Here is a 27,060-nt window from a genome sequence, read left to right as displayed (position 1 = left end):
AATAAATCAATATCAATAAAACTATGCAACCAATCTCTTAGCAAAATACACGCACAGGATTCCCGGTGAGACCGGTCATTTTGACATATGGCACTAAATTGGGAAAAATAAACTGTGGGAGGAGAGACCCGGCAAAATAAAGTTTATCTAGAAGAATAATAAAGCCGGAGGATTACTATAGTCTGGTTGCCCTGTTAGGGCAACCACACTAATTATCAATTTCTAATCAATGGAGCAATTATTTTTGATTTATTGCCCACCTTTGGAGTTACATAATGGCAAGGTAACTACACAACCCAAACCTCTACCAAAGTGGTCTTACCCTTTAAGTAAAAAAATAAGTACTTTTTCCACCACAAGTCATCAGAAGGGGTTTGGGATTCAGACAGTGTCGACTTATCTGCATTGGTTACCGTGGACATAGGCGTCAGTAATGCTTACCTTTCACTCTGTCGTAGGATGTTGCTCACAGATCTAAAAGCATCACAAATGCATTGTGATGCGAGTGCGTAGATTGTCCATTTTCAGCGACACCGCCATAAAACAGGTGTCCAGCCTGAGACATCTTTTAGAAGTCAGATTTGAATCGCAATTCAAACCACCTACAGTAATAATGTGGTTCAAATTTGGCTTTTTGCTGTTCAGACTTGATCAACCCAATCTGATTCCAATCGGGATAGAAATGATCGGCCAGAAATGATCAGTCAGTCTGTCAGTCAGTCTGAACATAGCCTTAGGACAGGGGTGGGCAACTTTGATGATGGAGAGGGCCACTATATTTCCACACTCACTCCAGAGGGCCACATTGCATATACTGTCTCTCCGTATTTTAACTTTTTTCACCATTCTGTCACACAAAAGTAGCAAAAATAGCCGATCCACAAGCTCAAAACTACTCCACCACATCTGGATTCCAATTTTTGAATTGGAATCCAGATTTCTTTTTTGCTATTTTTGAAATATCCTGAAAAGTTACATTTTTATTTAATTTCAATAGCATTTAGTTATACTTATGTTAACTTTATGAACTTAAATACAAATACATTGGACATAAAAAAGAAAAAAGACAATAGAATTGTAATATTAGTTCCAAACCAAAATAAGTTTTACTCTTATGTACCTGTACACAAGATGTAACAATAAAGTACAACCTTGAACCTTAAGCTACTAATATAGACTGAAGTAAATTGTAACAGCTGAAATCAATAATATATCAGTAATCTGATATTAACCTGCGGGCCGCATTAAGTGAAGGTTGAGCCGACCAGTTGCCCATGTATGCCTTAGGACATCTCTTGCATGTACCTCTTGTAAACGCATGTCAATTTATTTGATAAAATATCACAGAAAAATCCACATCAAGTCAACATACTGTACACTGTATGACTTATTGACCCAAACATTTATGGTACAGAGGAGGACGTTATGGACTAAAGCAAATCATATTGTTAGGATAGTATCAAATTCCAAAAAAAAAAGAATTCTACAAAATAGCAGATCTACAGTAAGCTCACAGCACGACGTAATGCGCTGTGAGCTTGTATTTTCATTACATGCAGCAGTTGTCATTAAATGTCACCTTAATTATCACATATTCTCATCTGTTACAAGTAGGTTTACCTCATTGAGAGTTCTGTTCATTTGTGAAGTATCCCGTGGTTGTTGGCGAGTGGCTGTTCGACAGTTACTCAGTTTTGGAGAACTCTCAGAACATTTTATTGTAGCAAAAATGTTCCAAAATATCGGGTTGCATCGCATCGATCAGCTATTTTTTGCTATTTTGGAAAACGTTGGACAATTTCTGAAGTGGCCAGGAAAAGACAACCTTAAAGGGATAGTTTACCCCAAAAATATTTTTTTTCTATCGATTAGTCACCCCATAGAGACTTGAATTCATGGATATTTTTTAGTTTTTGTCGCATTCCTAAGTCAATAATTTGATGAACAGCGGACTGGTAGGCAGCGGTTCCGGTAGGAGACACAAAGAAGACTCTTTATGTCTCCTACCGGAACCACTGCCGGTCATCAAATTATTGGCTTAGGAATGCGACAAAAACTAAAAAATATCCATGAATTCCAGTGTCCATGGGGTGACTAATTGATAAAAAAAAGTAATTTTTGTGGTCCGTCCCTTTAAGTCCAAAATCTCAGATGATATCTAGTCTCATGTTGCCCGGTTCTAATACTGGTCCCTCATACTAGACATTGCTAAGCTGAGGAACAGCGCCACACAGGGGAGAACCTGGGGGCAGCAGAGAGTCTTTGTGAGGAGGTTTGAAGGCTCCCTCCTCCACACTGCTGCTGCTCTGGTTCTGCTTCTCAGCCGCAGCCTGGGCTCCCTGGTCCACATCTGTAGCCTGTTCTCCCTGGTCCACATCTGTAGCCTGATGTCCCTGGTCCACATCTGTAGCCTGTTCTCCCTGGTCCACATCTGTAGCCTGATGTCCCTGGTCCACATCTGTAGCCTGTTCTCCCTGGACTACATCTGTAGCCTGATGTCCCTGGTCCACATCTGTAGCCTTATGTCCCTGGTCCACATCTGTAGCCTTATGTCCCTGGTCCACATCTGTAGCCTGATGTCCCTGGTCCATATCTTCAGCCTGGTCTGAAGCAAGGTTATTATAGTTAACGAACGGAATAACGAAAACTAAAATTGAAAAAAACATTTTCGTTGACTGAACTAAATAAAAACTATAAAAATAATAGATTATTATTATTATTATTATTATTATAGTTACAATAGATAACTAATTGAAACCGTATTTTGTGTTTACTAACTAAAACAAAATGATAGACAAAATGCACTTAGTTTTCGTTTTTCTGATTATCCAACAGCAACTGAATATACATATGTTTAAATGGTATATTTTGTTGAGTTTTTATTACACAATACTTACTCTGACCTCTTTGAATCCTACACCTGACAAATAACCCAAAGTATGAAAACTAAAACTAATAAAAAACTAAGCGTTGTCATTAAAAAAAACTAATAAAGACTAGCAAACCCGCTCTAAAAACTAACTGAATTAGAAAAAACATTTGTCAAAACGAACTAAAACTAAACTATAATGAAAAATCCAAAACTATTATAACCTTGGTCTGAAGCCTGGTCTCCCTGGTCCACATCTGTAGCCATAGGTCCCTGGTCCACATCTGTAGCCTGAGGTCCCTGGTCCACATCTGTAGCCTGAGGTCCCTGGTCCACATCTTCTGCCTGGTGTCCCTGGTTTTTGATTGAATACTTTATTTAGAAGTTTGCAGAGAAAAAAACTATTTTTTAAATTTTTTTAAATTTATTTTTATTGTGAACAAGTACAGTTCACCATAAAAGGTCAACTAAATAGGATTGAAAAAGCCCAGAAAAGCCACAGTGGCTTGTTTCAAATGGGGTCCTCAGGTACTCAATTCATGGAGACATTAAAAGACAGACAGATATACACTACTATGCAGAACATCATATAAACAGTTTAAAGGTAAGAAAAACCAAAAATATGTACAGTAAACATATATAAAATATGTACAGGGGGGGGGGCTAGGTTATGACTTTGACAGGAGCCAGTTTTGAATTGCAGCCTCCTAAAGGTGTTCTTTTAGGGCAGTTTTGAAAGTGAGTAGGGTTTTACACTCCTTTACTCCTTTTGGTAGGGCATTCCACATTTTTGTTGCATGGCATGAGAACGAGTTCATTCCCTTGTTTGTGCCAAATCTGGGTTCGACGTGATCAGTGGAGCTACCTCTGGTGTTGTGATTGTGGACTTCATTTACGTTTTTGAAGTACTTTGACAGGTACATGGGTATCTTAATGTTGTGGTGTATCTTGTAGACCAGGCCCATTACAAGTTACTGTACTCTGTCCTCAACCCTGAGCCATCCAACCCTAGCAAAATGAGCAGGGGTTAGATGAGTTGTAGGTTTCAGGCCAAGAAGTAGACTTACCCATTTGTTTTGGTCCATATCTTTAGCCTGGTCTCCAAGGTTCACATCTTGAGCCTGGACTGAAGCCTGGTCCACATCTTCTGCCTGGTGTCCCTGGTCCATATCTTCAGCCTGATTTTCCCTCTGAGAGGAGCTCGTGGACGGTTCTTCCGCCGTTACGTTGGAAGAGACAGGTTGGGAGGCCGACATGTCTGAAAAAGGGTGGGAAGCCATCAAGAAGGATTTTCAAATTGATCTCCAGAACACAACGATACACGTTTCTAATGACATATTGTCCCTGGTATGGTTATGAGCGGAGCACACGTTAAATGTCAATATCAGTCGATCATGTTAACACATACAGTGCCAAGATCGCGTCAACACGTTCTTTCAAATCCATCGCTTGAGTGCCAGGATTCCTAAGAACGAGTTGACACGTTCTTTTGAATTTTCATTGTTTAATCTGTGATCGCACGGCTGTGTTTATTTCTCATCAACACTTTCGTTTTCCACTTACGTCACACTCACCCGGAGCCGGATGTAAAAAAAAAAAATCATTTCCGGGTCACGTTGTTTTTCTCCGGTGATTTTCGGCCAGAATAAGGAAAAACACGTTTTTTCACACGGTATAAAAGACAAACGGACAGCTCAACTTCTATTTTCTTTGGTCCGGGTGACTAACAGTCATCGTCGTAGTGTATCACATTGTTTTCAGGCCGATCAGCGGGCCGGGAATTGTCGAAAATTATTACATCACCCCCTCCCAAACAGGCCCACGTCACATCCTTTGAATGACCGGATATGACGTGGGCCTGTTTGGGAGGGGGTGATGTAATAATTTATATCTGCAAAGTAACTAGTAACTAAAGTTTCTACAAATAATTGTAGTGGAGTAAAAGTACAATATTTGCCTCTGAGATGTAGTGGACTAAAAGTAAAAGTATAGACAATTGGAAATACTCTAGTAAAGTAAAAAAAAAAAAAAAAAAATTGTGCTTAAGTACAGTACTTGAGTACATGTACTTAGTTACTTTACACCACTGCTCTCTACCTGTCTGCTGCTGCTGCTGCAGGTGTTGCTTGCGGGCCAGACGCTTCTCCAGGGCCAGCTGCTTGTTGCGCTCCATGCGCAGCCTCTGCTCCTCTGTCAGCGACGGGGCCGAGGAGGAGGAGGCTGGGGTGGAGTGGTACGCCGGAGTGGGAGCCGGCGTGGAGCGGGGGAAGGCCGGAGCCGGGGTGGAGTGGACTGGCCCTTGGAGTTCATTGGGGAAGACCCCTCCAAATGGGTCCGGTTCCCCAAAGTCCTGCTCGTCCCTGCGCTCGCCCATTTCTTCCTCGTCTGAGGGGCAGTGGTGGAAAAAGTACTCAAATTCTTTACTTGCGTAAAAGTGTTAATGCTGCAATGTAGAAATACTCAGTTACAAGTGAAAGTCCGAAATTCAGAATTTACATGAGTAAAAGTACAAAGGTATTGGTATCAAAATGTACTTAAAGTACCAAAAGTATAAAGTACTCATCATGTAGACGGTCCCATTCAAGTTTTCAAATGTATAAAAATCTTTTGAAAATAGCAGATCTACAAGTAGATCGGCTATTTTCAAAAGGCCGAAATGCATATAGGGCTGAAGTGGTTAATGTATGTTTTGTAAGAATAATCAAAATATACAAAGTAACTAGTAGTTTTCAAATAATTGTAGTGGAGTAAAAGTACAATATTTGCCTCTGAGAACTGAAAGTTGTTGTTAGGCCGTCACAATCTGTGATTTGGGAAACAGTGCGTATGACTTAAAAAACAATAATTCCCACAAGGGTAGAGTGGAATGAATCAATGTATTTATTTAACAAAAGTCGAGAGCTCTTGGAGACTGGAGTGTTTGTTCAGTAACAAGGGTCTCCCCATCTCTCCAGCTCTTTAACTCATTCACTGCCAGATTTATTTCTGGCCGTGTTTGCCCACTGCCAGCAATTTTCGTATTTCTTTTTCTGGTCACAAAAAAATTATATTCATTATGATCACTCACAAGTCCGATCGTTTGTAAACACACAGGGTATGTGTGTGTGTGTGTCGCCCAGACAACAAACATTCCAATCGGCTCAGCCCCTTCTAATGCAGCCCCATGTGAACACAACATTTCTCGCAAAAGATGCACGGTTCTCTTACTGTGCTTCTAAAGTGGTCACTGCGGGTGATAAAGAACAGTGCGATCTTTTATAAAATCAAATAAAAACTGTTTTACGTTTATGACGTCTGTGGCAGAATTGGTAATTGGAAAAAAATATGTTTTTTACATCCGTGGCAGTGAATGAGTTAATAAAAAGAAAATACATTTTAAAGTCATAGCAATTTCATCCACTCAGGACAAACTTTTTTTTAACTGCTTTAGCCCAAAAACTTGATGACGTCAAGTTTTTTTTTAATTTATTTTTATTTACAACTTGAACCCTAGCATCCTCATTCTGGGGGGGAGCATTCACCAAACATAGCTGATCTACAAGCTCACAACGCATTGGTGTAGTAGAGGGGAAAAAGAGCAGACTAAGTACAGGGCCAAAGGCAGTTTACAAAGTCTTGAGTGTTTAAGTGGTTAAATGACTTACCATCTTTACCGATGAAATCCTCGTGGGTCAAGGGCATGTCTAGTCGTATTCGCTTCACACACGTCTGAAGGTGCGTGGAAAAAGGGCATAATTGACAATAATATTGTTTGAAGATTGTACATTTCGTTTAGAAGTGATGGAAAAAGTACTCAAATGTTTTACTTAAGTAAAAGTATCAATACTGCAATATAGAAATACTCTGTTACAAGTAAAAGTCCGGAATTCAAAATTTACTTGAGTAAAAGTACAAACGTATTGCTATCAAAATGTACCGAAAGTAAAAGTACAAAAATGTTTGAAAATAGCAGATCCTACAAGCTCACAACGAGTCGCGTTGCTGCGCGTTGTGAGCTTGTAGATCTGCTATTTTCAAATAGCCTAGGTATAAAATAGCACTGAAGTGGTTAATGTATGTTTTATAATGTGATCATTTATATCTGCAAAGTAACTAGTAACTAAAGTTTTCGAAACATTTTAGTGGAGTAAAAGTACAATATTTGCCTCTGAGATGTAGTGGAGTAGAAGTAAAAGTATAGACAATTGAAAATACTCCGGTAAAGTGAAAGTACACAACATTTTAGTACAGTACTTGAGTAAATGTACTTAGTTACTTTACACCACTGTCGTTTAGCTTTTTACCAATATTCAGCATCTCCAGCTCACCTGCACGTCTTTTTTGGCACCGAGCTTCTCCACTTTGTCTATGAAGTTCTCAAACTGCATTTTGGGGTACAGCCTGTGAGCCCAGTTCTCCATCTTGTGCATGAGGAGCCTCAGGTCTTCAGTCTGACCAACCACGCATGCACGCACGCACACGCACACACACACACTTTGTAAAATATGTACAAAAGCGAGCAACTTTGATGATGGAGGGCCACTGAATTTCCACACTCACTCCAGTAGTATTCAGTAAACCCCATCACTCAAAAGGCCCATTATGTAAATGTCATTGATTGATTGATTGAATACTTTAACAGATTTATACAAAATAATGCTAAAAGGATAACCCAATAAGCCCAGGGCTTATTTCCATTGAGGTTCTGTGTCATCGAGACATTTAAAAACAAACAATAATATACAATAATATGCAAATAAAGGGATATTCATACTCCATTGAAAACACACGTCTCTGCTTCTGGTGACTGATATTGTCCCTTTAATGAATGTTAGACTCATTGAAAACACACGTCCTGCTTCTGGTGACTGATATTGTCCTTCTAATGAATGTTAGACATTACATTACATTAAAACGGTCATTTAGCAGACGCTTTTATCCAAAGCGACTTACAATAAGTGCATTCAACATAGGTAGGCAAGAAAGCTACTAATCACCAGAAGTCTTACGTGCATTCTCTTCTAAAACAAGCAACTAAGAGTATACCTAGCGCTAAGGCAAAAGTGCAATATATCAGCTACCTACTTTCTTAAACAGATGAGATGAATAGGAAAATCAAATGAGCAAGAGATAAAACAAATAAGTGTATCAAAATAAACAAGATCCAATCAAACAAGAGCTTGTACAACTAATTGACAACAAGTAGGCAAGGCTAAGAGGAAGGGTCAGGGTAGTGTTTCCTGAACTCATTGACTAATTGAAAACACACAAAGTATTGCACAAACAGGTGGGGCGGATTCCTAATTTCCTTACCAGCATCGTTCTTGGCTTGCAAAGCCCCCGAATAGGGCACGGGTCTAGTATATAATACAATAATGTGGCAATTACTTCTGTGGCCTACTGGCAGTGTGTATGCAAAGTTTGACACACACAGACCTTGTCATTTTTAACATTTTAACCCATTCAATCCGGGAACGCATCTGTTATTTTCGATTCAAAATGTATTCAAAAATAGCAGATATACAAGCTCAATGAGCTTTGCACACGAAAAATCGTGTGCAAATCTTTGAATATACATTCTACAAATGTCTTCTAAATCCTAACCGTTTTTTGAAAAATCTTATGTTGCTATGAATTAATATCAGTGGTTCTCAAACTTTTTCATGTCAAGGACCCCCAAAATGATATGTATTTGGCCGTGGACCCCCATCTAAAAAAGAATTGCTCCAGGGACCCCCCAGAAGCAAAGATTTGAGTTACAAATGTTCGCTAAAAATATATATATATTCAAAGATTTGTAAAAATGTTACTGATTTTCAAAAATAGCAGATCTACAAGCTCATATGAGCTTGTATATCTGTTATTTTCGAATAGCCAAAGAAATCTAAAATGACAGAGATGCGTTACCGCATTGAATGAGTTAAAACATTTGCCCAAAATAGAGACATCATCCTAAATTTATGTTTGATATGATCAAATATATCAGATATTCTACATTTCCCAAAAGCAAACGTGTGTATTTCACTCAATGTAACCAGAAGCAGGGATAAAACACAATCCGCACCAGACATAAAAAATGGATGATCAGAGTTGGGATATCAAATGCAGAGGCATGGATTTGACCCCATCCCCCCCAAGCAAATCCAACCCTTCACACTGGCAGAACGCCAAGCCCATCATCAAAGCTTACCTCATGTCCTTTGCCTTTGAAGTGAACATTATCAAACAGTGTCCGTAGAGCTGGCAGTCCTCTCTCTGACACCAGCCTAGAAACACAAACATATCTAACATTATACATCTGTTGGAAATACACTACGCATTAAAAAGTGAGCAGCAAAATACTGACACGCCCCCTCATTTCAAACTCCATTTTAACCATGTTAGATTCATCGGAAACACCCGTCCTTGGTTCTGGTGACTGATATTTTCCTTCTACTGTGTTTTTTCAATTACTTTTTTCATGTATTTTAACTCATTCAGTGCCATTGATGTCGCCGACGTCACGTTTTTATAAGCCCAGAGTGCCAATGGACGTCACCGACGTCATGAAAACAAATATATATAAAAAAAATATATACCGTAATTTCCGGACTATAAGCCGCTACTTTTTTCCCATGCTTTGAACCCTGCGGCCTATACAACGGTGCGGCTAATCTATGGATTTTTACAGCTAACGGCCACTAGTCCAGTGCAGTTTGTATATGTACACATTTGTTTTTTTTCCCTAAATTTGGCTGGTGCGGCTTATATTCAGGTGCGGCTTATAGTCCGGAAATTACGGTATATATATTTTTTATTTTTTTTAAATGTTCAGAACCCAAGATATCATGATTTGAAGATTTGCTGCTTTATTCACTTCTTGTTTAACATCTTACTGAAAAAGGCTGTATCTCGCTTCCTAAGCACTTTTTTTTTACAATGTATTTTTGGCTCTGGCACTCAGAGCCAAACTGCCAGAAATAAGTCAGGCACTGAATGAGTTAAATAGCCGATCTACAAGCTCGTAGATCGGCTATTTTCAAACGTTTGAGTACTTTAAGTATATTTTGATGCCAATACGTTTGTCCTTTTACTCAAGTCAATTTTGAATTCCGGACTTTTACTTGTAACAAAGTACTTCTGCATTGCAGAGCTGATACTTTTACTTAAGTAAAAAATGTGAGTACTTTTTCCACCACTGTTGTCGATTCTACAGCTCACAGGTCACACCCTGTGTGTGACCGTCAAATACAATTGGGAGCCTTTCTTTCGTTTTAAAGAGTAACAGTCAGAGTAACGAGACCAACAGTTTTCTGTTGGTCTTTATCAGCTGAGTTTACAAGCAAGAACCAGCAGAATGCTACTCAGTATGCCGTAACCCATATAGACGGGGAACGCATCTGTGTCATTTTAAGATTTCTTTGGCTATTCAAAATAATAATACAAATAATTAAAAAATATTTCTTTTTTAAGGCTAACATTTGTAACTCAAATATTTGCTTCTGGGGATTCTACAAATGTCTTTTAAATCCTAATTTTTTTTTTAAAAACGTATGTTGCTAAAATATCAGTGGTTTTCAAACTTTTTCATGTCAAGGACCCCCAAAATGATATGTATTTGGACACGGACCTCCATCTTAAAATATGTTGTTCAAGGGACCCCCCAGAAGCAAAGATTTGAGTTAAAAATGTTCGCTTTAAATATATATTTAAAGATTTGCACGCATTTTCCACGATTTTTTCTAAAAATAGCAGATCTACAAGCTCGTAGTGCGGCACTCGATGCCGCACTATGAGCTTGTAGATCATTCAGGAGATTAGGCCATTTGATTCAGGCCGTTAGAAAAGAGAGTAAAGTGAGAAAGATTAGAAAAGAGATTAGGATCTACAAGCTCACAGTGCGTTGCATCGCGACGCATTGTGAGCTTGTGTCGGCTATTTTCAAATGGCCAAAATGTATATACGGTAGGGCTGAAGTGGTTAATGTATGTTTTGTAATAATAATCAAAATCTACAAAGTAACTAGTAACTCAAGTTTTCAAATAATTGTATTGGAGTAAAAGTACAATATTTGGTAAAATTAGTAAAATGTTTGGAAATTGGAATAAAGTAAAGTACAAATACCTCAACATTGTACTTAACTCATTGGGTGCCATAACCGGAGATCTCGTGAAACTATTTTTTTACTTCTTTTTTTTTTCCATAAGGGGCGGGCTAGCGCAACTTTGGAATCACCCACGGTGCCTCTTAAATGGAAGGGACAGATGGAAACCTCCCTTCCGTCCGCTCCCATTCTATCTCCTTGATAAAAACCTCCAGATCTCCTTAACTTTTACAGTGGTGAAAACGAGTCATTTTCGATGCACGATCGATCACTCCGCAATGGTGACTCGCGTGAGAGATCTTATTGTTCCAGGCGTTAGCCAGGAACATCCATCGGCGTACACGCATCTATTGTTTACATCGGGTTCTTGTCGTCGATTCTACAGCTCTACTAGATGTACCGTGTTTTAATGAACCTCTGGCACCAAATGAGTTAAGTACAGTACTTGAGTAAAGGTACTTAGTTACTTTACACCACCGCACAACCCGAATTCCGGATAAGCGGTTGAAGATGGATGGATGGATGAAATGGAGCAGTTTCATACCTGTTAGAGTCCAGCTTTGGCTGAGGTCTCCTCACTCCTTTCCTTTTAGCAGCAGGAACCTCGGCCAGCTGGGACACCTCGCCTTCTTCACCTGCGTACAGCAGCACAGACTAGGGCTGTTAACATTCCTCAGAAATGAAATTCGAATATTGGTCTTATAAATTGGCCCGAATATCGCATATATATTTATGTTTATGTTACAGGGACAATACAAAAAACAATGTATCAAGTTCTCTTATCCAATAAAAATATATATTTTGTTTGTTTTTATAACTTGATACATTGTTTTTTCTATTGTCCCTGTCAAATAAACATTAAAAGCATGTTTGTTTTTTATCGAATATTTATATTTATATTAGACTATACATTTTTTTCCCCATATTCGAGGAATATTTGAATATGGAATATTGATTTACCAGCCCTAGCACAAAGACACACAGTCAAACAAACACTCTGATTCACCAAGCACAATACATAAACTGTAGTTACACAACAATAGGCCAGTCACAATTATTACATAGTTGTCTAATCGCAATTATTTGATATAAGCACAATTATTTGTCATAATCGTCATTATCGTTTCCATGTTGAAAATTGTTCATGCATTTTAAAATATATAAAACAACTGAAATAGCTGATCTACAAGCTTCTTTCTCTTTTTTTTTGTATAAAATTATCAAATAACATGTTTTTTTTATTATGAAGCTTAAAAGCCCAATGTTCGATGGCAAAAAACACAATTAAATCGTTTATCTTTTTTTGTATGACAATGAATCGTCGTCTTAAATGTTGTCATCGTGACAGCACTACACAACAACACACAACAGTATGCGTGACGACTGACACAAGGACAGACACGCACACATGTTGACATGTGACATAGTGTCAGCCAGTACAGTGGGACTGTGGTTCTCAAAAGTGGCGTCCAGGGGCCCCCAGCGGTCCTTGAGGGGGTTCAACGGGGACCTCAGCCAAATGTATGTGTGTGTGTGTGTGTGTGTGTGTGTGTGTGTGTGTGTGTGTGTGTGTGTGTGTGTGTTTTTATGAGCGGAACTAGCTTGTATATCTGCTATTTTTTAAATCTTAAAATGACACAGACGCGTTCCCGGTCTTAATGGATTAAAGGTAGGGTAAGTGATTTACTTTGGTTAAAATAAGTGTTAAATAGCTCTATATTCTGATAGTACTCACTGCTATAGAGTGTGTGTTCAGTAAAAGGAGTCTCCCATGTCTCTCCAGCTCTTTATTACTCTCCTGATTGGCTTAAATTGTGTCACCTACCTGAAAATGTACTATATTCTGTTTACTAAAGAGCTGGAGAGACCCCTGTGACCGAACAAACGCTCTGTAGCAATGATTACTATCAGAATATAGTACATTAACCTTTTTAACAAAAAAGAAAAAAAAGAAAGAAAATATCACTTTAGCCTACCTTAAATTTACAAAAAAGATACACAAAAATTGAAAACGTGGAGACAAGAGGTTTCTGCCCGACAGCAACGAAACGTCATGTGTGTGTACCGTGCGTGCGTGCATGTGTGTGTTGACCTCACCGTTTCCAAAAGGATTGTCGTCTCCTCCCTGGCCTGGGGAGCGAGGTGGAGGCAGAGGAGGAAAGCTTTCGTCCTCTGTGTGCTCATAGTCAGGCATGTCAAACAGATCCATGATGTCGCCTCCTGCACAAGAACAGTTGGTAGCACTGTTAGAAACATACACACTACAATCTTCACTTACTTTTCATTACTCTTAAGATAGGTTACTGATATTTTTGGGTTAATTGATTGATTGATTGATTGAATACTTTATTTAGAAGTTTGCAGAAAAAAAGCAATTATTTTGACCAATTAAATCGTCAATATATTTATAGATTTTTGACTAAATTACGTGCACATTACAAAGACAGACACTTAGGAAATCCTCAGTGGTGGAAAGTAACTAAGTATATTTACTCAAGTACTGTACGTAAGTAAAAGAAAATTAGGTATCTTTACTTTACTGAAGTATTTCCAATTTTCAGCACTTATACTTCTACTCCACTACATCTCAGAGGCAAATATTGTACTTTTACTCCACTACAATTATTTGAAAACTTTAGTTACTAGTTACTTTGTAGATTTTGATTATTATAACGAAACATATATTAACCAGTTGATTGAACTTCAGCCCTATATATCCAATATATATCCTATATATAATGCGTCGTGTCGTGATGCGACGCGTTGTGAGCGTATGATCTGCTATTTTTAAAAGATTTTAAAAGATTTTATACATGATAACTTGTGAAATGGGACATTCTACATAATGGGTACTTTAAGTACATTTTGACACCGATACTTTTGTACTTTTACTTAAGTAAATGTTTAATTCCAGACTTCTACTTTGTAACAGAGTATTTCTACATTGCAGTATTGATACTTTTACGTAAGTAAAAAATCGTACTTTTTCCACCAGTGCTGCTCATATACACACCAAAATGCAGTTACACATTCTGAAATATTTGTCACTGCCATACAAATGACTTTTTTCCATTCCTCTTTTATGGGAAAAAACCCAAGTTTTTAAACAACAACGTTACGTTTATCCAGAAACAAGAAATATACCAAGGACACGACAGTGACGTCCAAAACAATCGACGCGTGTGTATGATATTATTGTGTGGGGGGGAGGGCAGCCACCGGTGCACGATAGTGATGTCACCGACAAATCCTTGGTATTTTTTAGTACAGCTAGAACTTCCCGCGCTATAGCTCTGAAACATGACTGTCATACCATGACAGTCATGGAACCACGTGTTCCTGGTTTGAGAATGTTTTACATTTACAGCCTGCACATCTACATAAACGTTCACATTTCAAATATAAAGTGCTGACCCCACGGCCACGGACGTTACAAGTTAAAACGCCCGGGTCTAAGTACCCGTATCTTCCGTATTGTTCAATAAAAAGCATTTTAATCCGATCGCCAGCCATTTTCTTCGAATTTTCTCCATATGCTTTCAACTACGCGCCCCTATCGGTTGGGAGGTGTATTGCACTCTGGTACATTTTTCTTTCTTTTTTTAAATGGCCGCCGATCGGATTAAAAAGCTTTATATTGAACAACACGGAGATACGGGTACTTAAACCCGGGCGTCGTAACTTGTTACATCCGTGGCCGTAGGGTCAGCACCTTATAATTGAAATATGAACGTTTATGTAGATGTACGGGTTGTAAATGTAACATATTCAAAACACAGGAACAAGTAGCGCCATGACAGACAAGCGTCATGTTGAACCATGGCTACAAACTACAGAGCGTTGCTCTGGATTCTAAAACACTGACACACAACCGATCGACGAGTGAATTTAAATCTACTTTCTCCGACATTATATCATTATTATACATGAGGATAAACGCTGAATGTCTCTATGGAGACGACAATAAACAAGTTTAAGTACCTGCAGCTGAACCGCGTAGTCAAACACACAGCAGAGAAAACTCCACAACACAGGACTCCCTCTTTCTTTGGTGTTTCGACCAGGTGGGCGTGGTTGCAGCAGTGAACACTGTTGGACGTAACCACGACACCTGGTCGAAACACCAAAGAAAGAGGGAGTCCCGTCAACACACACGCCGTCAAACCAGTGTTGCCAGATTTTGTGAGAGAAATAAGCAACCATGGACTAGGAAAACAAGCCCAAAAGAAGCAACATAGGCCATTATGAGCACTTTAAACCTACATAATGCTGTATTAATTGAAAACAGCGTCGCGACGCGTTGTGAGCTTGTAGATCTGCTGTTTTAAAAAAATCTTGAAATAAAAGGTGGAATATTTGGAAGATTTTTTAAACATTGAAACAACACAAATCTTGTACGGGGCTCCCTGACACAAAACATTTTCAGATGGGGGTTAATTTGGGGGTCCATGACATGAACATATTTGAGAATAAGCAACTACACTTTAGAAACAAGCCCAAAAAAGCAACTACACTTTAGAAACAAGCCCAAAAAAACCGCAACCCGAAACTAACAATATTTACAAGTAACTTTACAGAAAAACAAGCCCAAAGTCGCTTATAATAAGCGAACCTGGCAACGCTGCGTCAACACATAATAGAACGTCACGTCCGGACCACTTGTCTGCATTACATTTCAAAATAAAGGTATGATGAAATGGTCGTCAGTACATTTCTAAAAGGCATGGGTTTCCGAGGCTAGTACATTTCAGAATAAAGGTCACACCGGTCTCCAACCAACCAGCTCCTATGACAAATAGCAAAAACAGTGAATGAAAACTTCCATTTTGGGGGGATTTATTTTCATTTTTTCTTGAAAAATATTGACAACTTTTTTTAATTTTTGAACATGCTGCCTATAAGGCAACGTTTTGGGCATGTCAGTATAGTATAATTACATGACCAAAATAGGGATGCCAGGGTTAATGACGATAAACTGTTTATTAAAGGAGTAGCCTCGGAAACCCATGCCTTTTTCTTTATTAAAGGAGTAGTTCACCCAAAAAATTGACTTATTTTCTATCAATTACACACCCCACAAATAAATTCATGGAGATTTCTTACTTTTTGTCACATTCCTGAGCCAATAATCTCCATGAATTCAAGGCTTTTTGGGGTGTGTAATTGATAGAAAATAAGTAACTTTTTGGGTGAACTACTCCTTTAGGGCGCAGTCCCGGTCACACCCAAGTTTAATTCTACTTTTGAGTGAGGATTCTGCCAATGCTTTTCAATGGGAACGGAGCGGTTTGCTGCCATTATTTTGCGGATTTCTGCAACAACAAAAAAACGCTCTGTTCCCATTGAAAAGCATTGGCAGAATCCGCCCTCATAGGTAGAATTAAACTTCGGTGTGACTGTCTGCACCCTTAAGGTTCTAGCTGCTAGAACCTTAAGCTAGAATCTAGCTGTTTCTGGCCGTTCCTAATGGATGTTTGCCAGTGGTGTAAAGCAACTAAGCACATGTACTCAAGTACTGGCTAGATCTGCTATTTTCAAACATTTTAGTAGGCTACTTTTACTTTTGGTACTTTAAGTACATTTTGATACCAATACTTTTGTGCTTTTGGCGACATTAACGATGTGGCTCTTGAGACCTTTGCCTTGATGTCGAGCAGGGGTGGGCAACTTTGAAGATGGAGAGGGCCATATATGTTTCCACACTCACTCCAGAGGGCCACATTGCATTATATATTGTCAGAGGGCAGAAACATGCTTGGGGGCGGGGGCAGTGACACTGAGCCGCAGCCAGGGCCCTCATATTACAGTTCGCCTATAGGCCCTAGGGCCTCCAGTCCGCCCCGCCCGCCCGGTGTGTGTGTGTGTGTGTGTGTGTGTGTGTGTGTGTGTGTGTGTGTGTGTGTGTGTGTGTGTGTGTGTGTGTGTGTGTGTGTGTGTGTGTGTGTGTGTGTGTGTGTGTGTGTGTGTGTGTGTGTGTGTGTGTGTGTGTGTGTGTGTGTGTGTGTGTGTGTGTGCGCGCATGTGTGTGGGTGCGTGTGTGTGTTATGGTCTTGCAAAGGCTACGCCCCTTGCCTGAGTCATCTGACAAACCAGGAAACATTCTTCTCTGTCTCTCTCTCTCTCTCTCTCTCTCACACACACACCCACATACATACATACATACACACACACACACACACACACACACACACACACACACACACACACACACACACACACAGAAAATAACAAGATCTGCCTTCAAATCAAACGCACAACAACTTCCACTGAGGGAGGACAGACTTCCAACAACAGCAACAGGAGAGTTGAACCAGGATTCACAGTGAAAGTAAACCTCAGGGAACATTAGTTGAGCAGGAAGTGTTACTATACGACTGACTGACTTCCTGTCTTTGAGTGTCTGTGGCTTCCAAATCACTCAATGGCCTCCACCTCGTCTCTTCCAGAACAGAAACGTGAGAGAACTTCATCTGTGTGTGTGTGTGTGTGTGTGTGTGTGTGTGTGTGTGTGTGTGTGTGTGTGTGTGTGTGTGTGTGTGTGTGTGTGTGTGTGTGTGTAACACATGTAACAGCCTTTTATGCATGTCTAGCCTATGTTATTTAATGTCAACTCATCCATCAATGTATGATTTTTCTGTAGCTGTTTGCCAGAGAGAGAGAGGGAGAGAGAGAGGGAGGGAGAGGGAGAGGGAGAGGTGGGTTCCAAATGGACCCTTACAGTTCTGTAACTCTAAGAGTTATGGTGGTCCTTGAAATTAAAAAGTTTGAGAACCACCGGTAATGTAATTACAGTGGTGGGAAAAGTACTAACATTTTTCACTTAAGTAAAAGTATCAATTCTGCAGTGCAAAAATACTCTACTTACTCGAGTAAAGGTATTGGTATCAAAATGTACTTAAAGTACCAAAAGTAAAATTACTCAGTGTGCAGACTGTCCCATTTCGCAAATTTCTAAATGTATAAACATCTTTTGAAAATAGCAGATCTACAAGCTCATTGTGAGCTTGTAGATCTGCTATTTTCAAATGGCAGAAATATATATAGGGCTGAAGTGGTTAATGTATGTTTTGTGATGATATCAAAATCTGCAAAGTAACTAGTAACTAAAGCTGTCAAATAATTGTAGTGGAGTAAAAGTACAATATTTGCCTCTGAGATGTAGTGGAGTAAAAGTATTGAAAATGGAAAATACTCCATTAAAGTAAAATTTCCTTAAAAGTGTACTTAAGTGCAGTACTTGAGTAAAACTTAGACTTACACCACTGTGTAATTGTATAGTCCACATACCAGCTCTGACAATGTGATAAAACCTGTTCCAGTGTTGTGTTCCAGTTTCGTATCTCCGCCCGTCTTCCAGTTTCGTTTCTCCGCCCGTCTTCACAAGCTTGTGTCTTTTTACATGTCTGTTTACATGTATAGTACTTTCTGGAGAATGCATTAGCCTACTGTTACTAAAACACACTTTCAATTATATATTTTTTTATATACGATGTTGTGTGGGGGTCCCTGGCTCAAAATATTTTCAGATGGGGGTCTGCAGCCAAGTACATATTATTTGTGGGGGTCCTTGACATGAAAATAATTGAGAACCACTGGTTTAAAGCAGTGGTTCTCAACCTTTTCAGTCCGCGACCCCCCAAAATATTTGAACTGGGGACCCCCCAAAATAATCATATTTGAACTGGGGACTAATTTATCAAATGTTTCAACAAAACATTTGATAAACACTTGAAACTTTTTTTGTTTTGTTTTTAATTGAAATCATGAGAAAAAAAAAGTTTTGCAGGAAACATTTAACAAAGGTATACTCACAACCCATGAAAATGGGTCTGTGACCCAAAAATGGGTCCCGACCCAGTGTTTGGGAAACATTGCTCTAGCATCTAAACATTGAGGGAAGGGGTGGAAGTGGATTAAAACTACTATCAGACATGCAAAAGTGTCACTTTTCAGCTACAGTCACCTTTTTGAACCCAAATAGGGCAATTGTGTGACACCTGACCCGAAAGAAAACAACATGTTGTCACCTTTGTCACCTTTTTCACCTCGGGGCTGTTTGCATGCCTGTACTATGCCTACCATAGATACTGTAGATAGATAAATAAGTACATAAATAAATGTTATTCTCAAACTTTTTAAGTTTATTAGGACCCCCAGTTTGGTATGCATATTCTGGTTCCATTTGTACAATATAAAAAAAATTAGTGTTTCCAACCAGGTAAAGACAACACATATGTCACATCATGATATTGTGAAGTCCCAAATCCCTGATCTCTTTTTGTCTCTTCCAGAGCAGTTCTTCCATGCAGTTTCTCACCCAGCTTGCACACAGAACGCTCAACCAATGAATACAGGTAAGTCATCTTAATGCATCTGTGTAACCACTTTTAAACCATTGTTTTATACTTTAGCTATTCAAAAATAGCAGATCTACAAGCTTGTAGCACGGCACAGAGTGCCGCGCTACGAGCTTGTAGATCTGCTATTTTTTTTTAAATCTTCAAAATGTGTGCAAATCTTTGAATGTACAGTATATATTTTTTTAAAGCGATTTTTTTTTACTCACATCTTTGCTTCCGGGGGGGGGGGGGGGGGGGGGGGGGGGGGAGGAGTACCTGGAACAAAACATTTTGAGATGGGTGTCCACGGCCACATACATATCATTTTGGGGGTCCTTGACATGAAAAAGTTTGAGAACCACTGATACATAGCAACATGAGTTTTAGGATTTAGAAGACATTTGCCCAGAAGCAAAGATTTGAGTTACAAATGTTTGCTTGAAAAAATATATATATTCAAAGATTTGCACAAAATGTCATGATTTTTCTAAACAAATAGCAGATCTACAAGCTCATAGCGCGGCACTCGGTGCTTGTAGATCTGCAATTTTTGAATAGCCAAAGTATAAGATAATGGTTAAAGTGGTTAAAATCTAAAAGAATAGACGCTTTCCCGGTCTTAAAGGGTAAAACAGCTTCATTGATAGCTTCCTATATACATGTAGAACCATCAGCTCAACTCAACACAGCTGACATGTTGTTTCTATTCAATCAACCCCTGGCATTGTAAATGAACTGGATGCAACGGATACAAGAAGAGTGTTCACCTTGATCTAAAATTGGCTATTTTTGTCCATATGAAAAATATTAAGATATTAATATTTGGTACATCATTATTAGACTTAAAGGAGAATTCCGGACAAATTAAGTGTTATCTTTGATGTCTCGTTACTCACCTAGCCCTAGAATGTCTGTGATCTTACATACATTTCAAGTATTCCAAATACACAGTCATAGATCTCTCTCGGTCCCCCACTGTGTAGTGCCCATCTGCGCGGCCATAAAAGTGCTCTAAACTCCGTCTGTACTCACCCAATAATTAATTCCTAAAACGTGGAGTCATATTTTGTCCTCTAGTTTCATATCCATGTGAAAGTTCTGCCAGAAAACGTGTGTTTAGTCAAATATCTCCACTTATTCACGAGCTGCACACGGACGAGTTCTGTGCGACGCGAGGGGCCAGGAATGATTGCAGCACTGAATATACGTAACTTCCTTAAGGACGCACAAATGTTTGGGACACACAATTGACAGGTGCTTGTGATTGGTGCGGGGTAATGAGTCAATGAGTCAATGAGCAACTCGTGTTGCCAGAATCTGGAAACAAGCAACCAGTGTTAAATCGTTCGCCATTGACGGCAGCCTCGCAGATAGTTTCAACGCATGTTTGACTATCATGAGACTCTACTATGAATACTAGTAGTGAAAAAAACAACTTTGCGTCGGTTATAATAGACGAATTTCCCTTAGCCACGCGCTCCCATTATGACAACGGAGGGGGTTTAAAAAATGACGACAGGGGAATATATGAAAAAAAAGAACGCTACTTTTCACATCGGTAGGTGAGTAACGAGACATCAAAGATAACACTTAATTTGTCCGGAATTCTCCTTTAAATTCACCCTTCATCTTCTTGTTTATGCCCAAAGTGATTGGTTTTGTGGCAATTAGTTGCAATTGTAGACATATTAGGCCTTAATTGGCGAGTGTTCAAGCATGTTCTAGTCATGTATACTTTACATTACTTAAAGGGATAGTAAAGACTTTTTTTCAATCGATTAGTCACCCCATGGTGAGTTTTTGTCGCATTCCTAAGCCAATAATTTGACCTACCGGTCCGCTGACCATCAAATTGGCTTAGGGATGCGACAAAAACAAAAAAAAATCCATGAATTCAAGTCTCCATGGGGTGACTAATCGATAGAAAAAAGCTATTTTTTTGGGTGAACTATCCCTTTACGACCAATTTTCCAAATATTTTAGTTTTTAACATTTTGGGATAAATAGCATCGAGGTGCCCACTTTTCCTTAGTGCCCACTCTTCCCGTCACCGACGCAACACGTGTCAAGATGAGACCTAATGAAGTCAATTAGACAATACTAATAAAATGTTTGTTTTGTGTCACAGGTTCCAGTTCCCTGGGGAGGGGCTGTTCCAGTGCAGCGCGACGGGGTTGGTGTTCGTGACGACGGGGGAAGGAGACGTCGTCTACACGACGATGTATTGGAATGAAAGATGGCTCCAGTCATCGAAGAAGTCCCCTGCAGGACCCCTGTTTGACCTCCAGTATCCCCAGGAGTCCGTCTGCCAGCTACACCTGCCTCACTGTGACGTCACACCCGGTGAGCTCTGCATTTAGCATTGTCCATTCAGTTTAACCCCAATTAGACCGGGAACGCATCTGTGTGTCATTTTTTAGATTTCTTTGGCTATTGAAAAAAAATTAGATCCGCTATAGGTCAAATATGTTGTTCCAGGGACCCCCCAGAAGCAAAGATTTGAGTTAAAAATGTTCGCTTAAATATATATAAAATATTTTTGAATAGCCAAAGAAATGACACAGATGCGTTCCCGGATTTAATGGGTTAAATCGGTAGTTCGCAAACCTTTTCGGAATTCAGCATTTTTCAAAAAAAGCAGATCTACAAGCTCGTATTGTATATCTGCTATGTTTGAATAGCCAACGCTAAAATCTAAAATGGGTTAACAACCCGGTAGGTACGTGCTTGGCTCACATTTTCACATCCTCCTCATAATAGAACTTGATTGATGCTATTTGTCACTAAATAACTAATTATTTGCCAAAATGTGAAAAACCTTTCACAGGTGATGACCTCTGTGTGGCCAACATCACAGATGAGGGGTCCGTCCTCTTGAAACCGTTGAAAGTGACCAAGACTCACGTGATCGTAAACGTGAAAGGCCCGTCTCGCTTCGGGATCGTGAGGAAGCTGAGTCGGAAGCTCAATCCAACACATGCTCAGATCCAACTGTTCCTTCGACTGCCATCGCTTGAGATCAAAGTGTTCCTGCTGCCGGGAAATCTGCCTCTCGATGAGGTAAACTATGTGTTGTCTGTTAAAGGGATAGTTCACCCCCAAAATGCCTTTTTTTTCCTATCGATTAGTCACCCCATGGAGACTTGAATTCATGGATACCGCTGCCTACCGGTCCGCTGGTCATCAAATTATTGGCGACAAAAACAAAGCAATATCCATGAATTCAAGTCTCCATGGTGTGACTAATTGATAGAAAAAATGTATTTTTTTGGTTGAACTATCCCTTTAAGTATCTAGCATCCAGAGATTTGAATCTTTTTGGACTTATTGTACTGTACAGTACTTGAGTAAATGTTCTTAGTTACTTTACACCACTTCCTATAACACAATACAAACACAGTGGTCTTACACCTGCATTAGGGTACTATTCATGATTATTTTTTCTGGAGCCAAGGTATGGCACCTGCCATACCCAATTGACGCCCCTGGGTAAATGTGTTGACACTAACGTCATACTGTTGGTGTCATTGTAGGTGAGAGCGCAACACAAAGGCAACAGACACCTCGAGACCACCTCGGCCTGTGAGCTCGTCCCAGACCACCACTACAGTCTGCACTGTCCTCCACATGAAGTCCAACCAACGGTATCACACACTAACACAGTGGTTCTCAACCAGTGGTCCGGGGACCACCAGTGGTCCTTGGGGGGTACCAGGGGGTCCCCAGCGAAATTAGTTAACATAGCTTCAGAATCATTTTAACCACTTAGCTTTGGCTATTCAAAAATAGCAGATCTACGAGCTCGTAGATCTGCTATTTTTGAAAAATAGTGAAAATGTGTGCAAATCTTTTAATGATATATATATTTTTTAAGTGAACATGCGCATGCATGCATGCATGCATGCATATATGTATGTTAGCACTACAACAGTTAATACAATGCAATAGTAATACAGTTGTATGTGTCTTCAGGAAGGGACTTACAGTCTGAACTATGGACCAAACTACCATCACATATATGAAGTGGATGTCGGTGCGATAGAAGCCGTCTCCCTGGAACTCCGGGGACCTGAGGAGGAGCCGGTTTGGCAGCAACACATTAACCTGAAAAGTAAGTCTTTTGGGTTTTATGACCTCAATTACACCCAAAAAACCTGAACCTTGAACATTCAGTGGATTTTCTGTGGTCTGTGGATTTCTGAATAATTAGGCTAAAAAAAGTGCTGGGATTGGCCCCTTGACTTTGACGTCATAGTCCCTTCATCCCGCCCCCTCCCCTGTCCTTTCCTTGGGGGGGGGGGGGGGCAACCAATTCCAGACAACCAATAGCATTAATTCCCCACCCCCGCTCTGATCCCAGCCAATAGCATTAATTTGCGAGTCCATTTTTCAGACCGGATATATAGAGAGATAACGGATTTTAAATCGCTGAAAAATAGGCTTCCTTTACGGTCTGTAGAGTCTATGGGCGTAACGCTGTCCTGGAGAGAAGTGAAACATGGCGTTTCATAAATTAGATACACCATAATGTAAACTATAAATCCAATCTGCTATTTCCAATCAGCTTTTTTTCCCCTCCCCCCTGTCTGTCTGTTAGCCAATCATTTAGTCAGTCAGTCAGTCAGTCAACTGTCTGTCTGTCTGTCTCTCTCTGAACAAGGCATCATCTCTCCTCCAGGTCGTCTAGACTCCGGCCCCGGTCAGTTGAACACGCCGCCAGCGAAGACGATGACATCCCCGGAAGCAGAGCTGCTGCTCTCTGCGAGGATGAGGTTCATCAAACAAGTGCCGAGGGTCGTGATCAGTCGTCTGCTGGACACGCTGTTGGACGAGGAGATCATCGATGACCCCGAGATGGACCTGGTCACGGTGGAGAAAGAGCGGAACGACCGAGCGCGGGTTTTAATCGACATGGCGAGAAGGAAAGGGAGTGCGGCGTCTCTGAGGTTCATCTCCGCGCTTCGCGAAGAGGATCCCGCCCTCCACCGCGAACTGGGTTTCGACCAACCTTGATTTGTCACTCTTCTGCTGTAAGGTGCTCGGGTGGCGCAGTGGTAAAAGTCTCTGCCCACCACCACCACGGAGGTTGTGGGTTCGAATCCACCGTGGTGCGTCCGGCTTTGTCGAGCGCCTATACACGAACACAATTGGCCCGTGTTTGGGGGAGGGAAGCTGGAAGGGGAGGAGGGTGATATCGGTCATTGCACATACTCCTATTTTTTGGTTTATTTGTACCTTTTATGTTTCGGCATTTTGCAAAGAATGTTTAATCATTCAGTGTCAGTTCTAATGTCAAGTTTATAGTTGCCAGGAGTCGCCACAGTCACCAAAGTTGTAAAATATTTTTTTTTACCATTAACCGTCTCATTATAAATATATTGTCATGCAGATGTTTTTATTATGAGATAGAAAATGCAATACTTGTGAAATGGAAAGGGCACAATTTGAAAAGGAAATTTCAATTTGAACAAAAAATTGGCAGAACAGTTTTTGTACATCTTATGCCCAAACATAATTTTGGTGATGTTTGTGCTTTATGATTTTCTTTTATCATGGATGTACTTATATTGATGTTATTATTGCTTCAATGTTGCATATTGTCTTTTAATGTTTTGTAAAGTGCATTGAGACACATGGGATTTAGCATTTTAAATAAAATGTAATTGCTTACAAATCGCCTCGTTCCTGTATTAAAACTCAATCATGGGTAGTATGTAGCCATGGTTCACATGACACCTGTATACAAGCGTCATGGTGCCGAGTCCCCCTGGTCTAAAGTTGTGTTCGATTTTTTTCACATTGCCATCTCTCACATAAACATAAACGTTCAGATTTCAAATATAAAGTGCTTACCACCAAGCCACGGATGTTACAAGGCGACGCGAACCGCGATAAGTACTCGTATCTCCCGTATTGTTCAATAAAAAGCATTTTAATCCCATCGCCGGCCATTTACTTTTTTCTTTTTGTAATGTATCAGAGTGCAATACACCTCCCAACCATTAGTGTCGCATGGTTGGAAGCATCAGAGAAAATTTGGAGAAAATGGCCGGCGATCGGACTAAAATGCTTTTTATTGAACAATACGGGAGATACAGGTACTTATCGCGGTTCGCGTCGCCTTGTAACATCCGTGGCTCGGTGGTAAGCACTTTATATTTGAAATCTGAACGTTTATGTTTATGTGAGAGATGGCAATGTGAAAAAATCGAACACAACTTTAGACCAGGGGGACTCGGCACCATGACTGTCATGGTATGACAGTCTTGTTTCAGGGCTAGGGTAGTATGGTGGTGTAAAGTAACATTTACACCAAGTACATTTACTCACATACTACAATTAAGTAAAATTTCAAGGTACTTATACTGTACTGTACTGTACTACTACTGTAATTTTTCCATAATTTATACTCTATATCTACATCTCAGAGGCAAATATTGTACTTTTTACTCAAGTACAATTGTTTGAAAACTTTAGTTACTTCACAGATTTAGACTATTATTACAAAACATACATTAAGTACAAGTATTAAAGTAGTAAAATATCCCACATTTGTAAAACATTGTCGACAATAGCCGATCTACAAGCTCACAAGCTGGTTAGCTTTGTAGATTGGCTATTTTCAAAATGCCAAAGTATAAAATAGGGCTTAATTGGTTTATGCATGTTAAGGGCGCGCCCCCACCAAGAGTTGGCTGGCTGCTGTTTGCAGAATCTGCCAATGCATTGTCAATGCAAATGCGTTGATTCACGCAAGAGCAGATTTTTCCGCCTCTCGCGCAGACCTTGCGTTTATCTGCTCTCCGCGACTAAGCATAAAACTGCTGGAGGCAGGCGCTGATTTTCTCCCTCTGTCCAATCGGGTGAGTCGAAGGCGGACCGTCTCAAGACTCAGGAAGCAACATGGTGCTCAAGGCAGCAGGCACAGGCGGTGCGGACTACGGGGAGGCTCCTGAAAGTGAGTGACAGGCGCGACACTCCCGTTTTTTAGAATCCGCTGGCTGCAAAAAACTGTGGCCGCGCACAACCTGCGTTTATCAGCGGCCAGCCAACTCTTGGTGGGGGCGCGCCCTTAGTGATAATTAGAATCTGCAAAGTAACTAGTAACTAAAAGCTGTGAAATTATTGTAGTGGAGTAAAAAGCACAATATTTGCCTCTGAGATGTAGGCCTAGTGGAGTATAAGTAAAAGTAGGCTACTGAAAATGTATCCAGTGAGATGGAGTTACTGTTATTCAGTTCTCAACTCAGCAGAGCCCTTTGCTGGTTAAGACACAACATGACATGACATATACGAATGTCAGTAGAACAAGGCAAATAACACTCACAAGTACTCACTTTTTTTACTTGAGTAAAAGTATCAATACCACAATCTGGAAATACTCAGTTACAAGAAAAAGTCCGGTCTTCACATTTTACTGGAGTAAGGGCGCGCTCTCACCAAAAGTTGGCTGGCCGCTGTTAAACGCAGGTTGTGCGCGGCCACAGTTTTTTGCAGCCAGCGGATTCTAAAAAAACGCTGTGACGCACCTGTCACTCACATTCAAGACCGTCCCCGTAGCCCGCACCGCCTGCTGCCTTGAGCACCATGTTGCTTCCTGAGTCTTGGGACGGTCCGCCTTCGACTCACCCGATTGAGCAGAGAGGGAAAATCAGCTCCTGCCTCCAGCAGTTTTATGCTTCCAATAGACAAGTCGCGTAGAGCAGATAAACGCAAGGTCTGCGCGACAAGCGGAAAAATCCGCTCTTGCGTGAATCCACGCATTTACATTGACAATGCATGGCAGATTC

General features: G+C 40.2%; 3 protein-coding genes across 5 annotated transcripts in view; 2 read left to right on the top strand and 1 right to left on the bottom strand.

The window, feature by feature from the left end:
- tnfaip2a (tumor necrosis factor, alpha-induced protein 2a) overlaps positions 1-26,895 on the top strand; it is a 389,724-nt gene extending 362,829 nt beyond the window's left edge. The window contains exon 16 of the mRNA XM_080453849.1: positions 26,758-26,895. The gene's annotated coding sequence lies outside the window, so the exon portion shown is untranslated. The remainder of the gene's footprint in view (positions 1-26,757) is intronic.
- tipin (timeless interacting protein) lies at positions 1,195-14,975 on the bottom strand. 2 transcript variants are annotated; one of them, XM_080453393.1, is made up of 10 exons: positions 14,913-14,975; positions 13,029-13,151; positions 11,476-11,566; positions 9,039-9,114; positions 7,177-7,299; positions 6,514-6,577; positions 4,967-5,254; positions 3,937-4,127; positions 3,094-3,223; positions 1,195-2,605 (listed from the first exon to the last, which is right to left on the bottom strand). In XM_080453393.1, the coding sequence occupies exons 2-10, from the start codon at positions 13,138-13,140 to the stop codon at positions 2,199-2,201; spliced, it is 1,482 nt and encodes a 493-aa protein (XP_080309519.1). In that variant the 5' UTR covers positions 13,141-13,151; positions 14,913-14,975; the 3' UTR covers positions 1,195-2,198. The 2 variants fall into 2 exon arrangements, with proteins under 2 accessions (XP_080309519.1, XP_080309520.1); XM_080453394.1 differs by having other exon boundaries at positions 2,502-2,600.
- LOC308103109 (caspase recruitment domain-containing protein 8-like) lies at positions 17,080-24,944 on the top strand. 2 transcript variants are annotated; one of them, XM_080452962.1, is made up of 7 exons: positions 17,080-17,386; positions 19,228-19,285; positions 21,399-21,613; positions 22,098-22,330; positions 22,804-22,914; positions 23,243-23,381; positions 23,949-24,944. In XM_080452962.1, exons 1-7 carry the CDS (start codon positions 17,353-17,355, stop codon positions 24,281-24,283), a joined length of 1,125 nt encoding a protein of 374 aa, XP_080309088.1. In that variant the 5' UTR covers positions 17,080-17,352; the 3' UTR covers positions 24,284-24,944. The 2 variants fall into 2 exon arrangements, with proteins under 2 accessions (XP_080309088.1, XP_080309087.1); XM_080452961.1 differs by having other exon boundaries at positions 23,931-24,944.
- Positions 26,896-27,060: the final 165 nt, after the last annotated feature.

This window comes from Gymnoscopelus braueri (assembly GCF_963280865.1).
Source record: "Gymnoscopelus braueri genome assembly, chromosome: 16".
Taxonomy (NCBI): domain Eukaryota; kingdom Metazoa; phylum Chordata; class Actinopteri; order Myctophiformes; family Myctophidae; genus Gymnoscopelus; species Gymnoscopelus braueri.
Note: the sequence above shows the minus strand (reverse complement) of the source record. Positions and strands in the feature narration are given on the sequence as shown.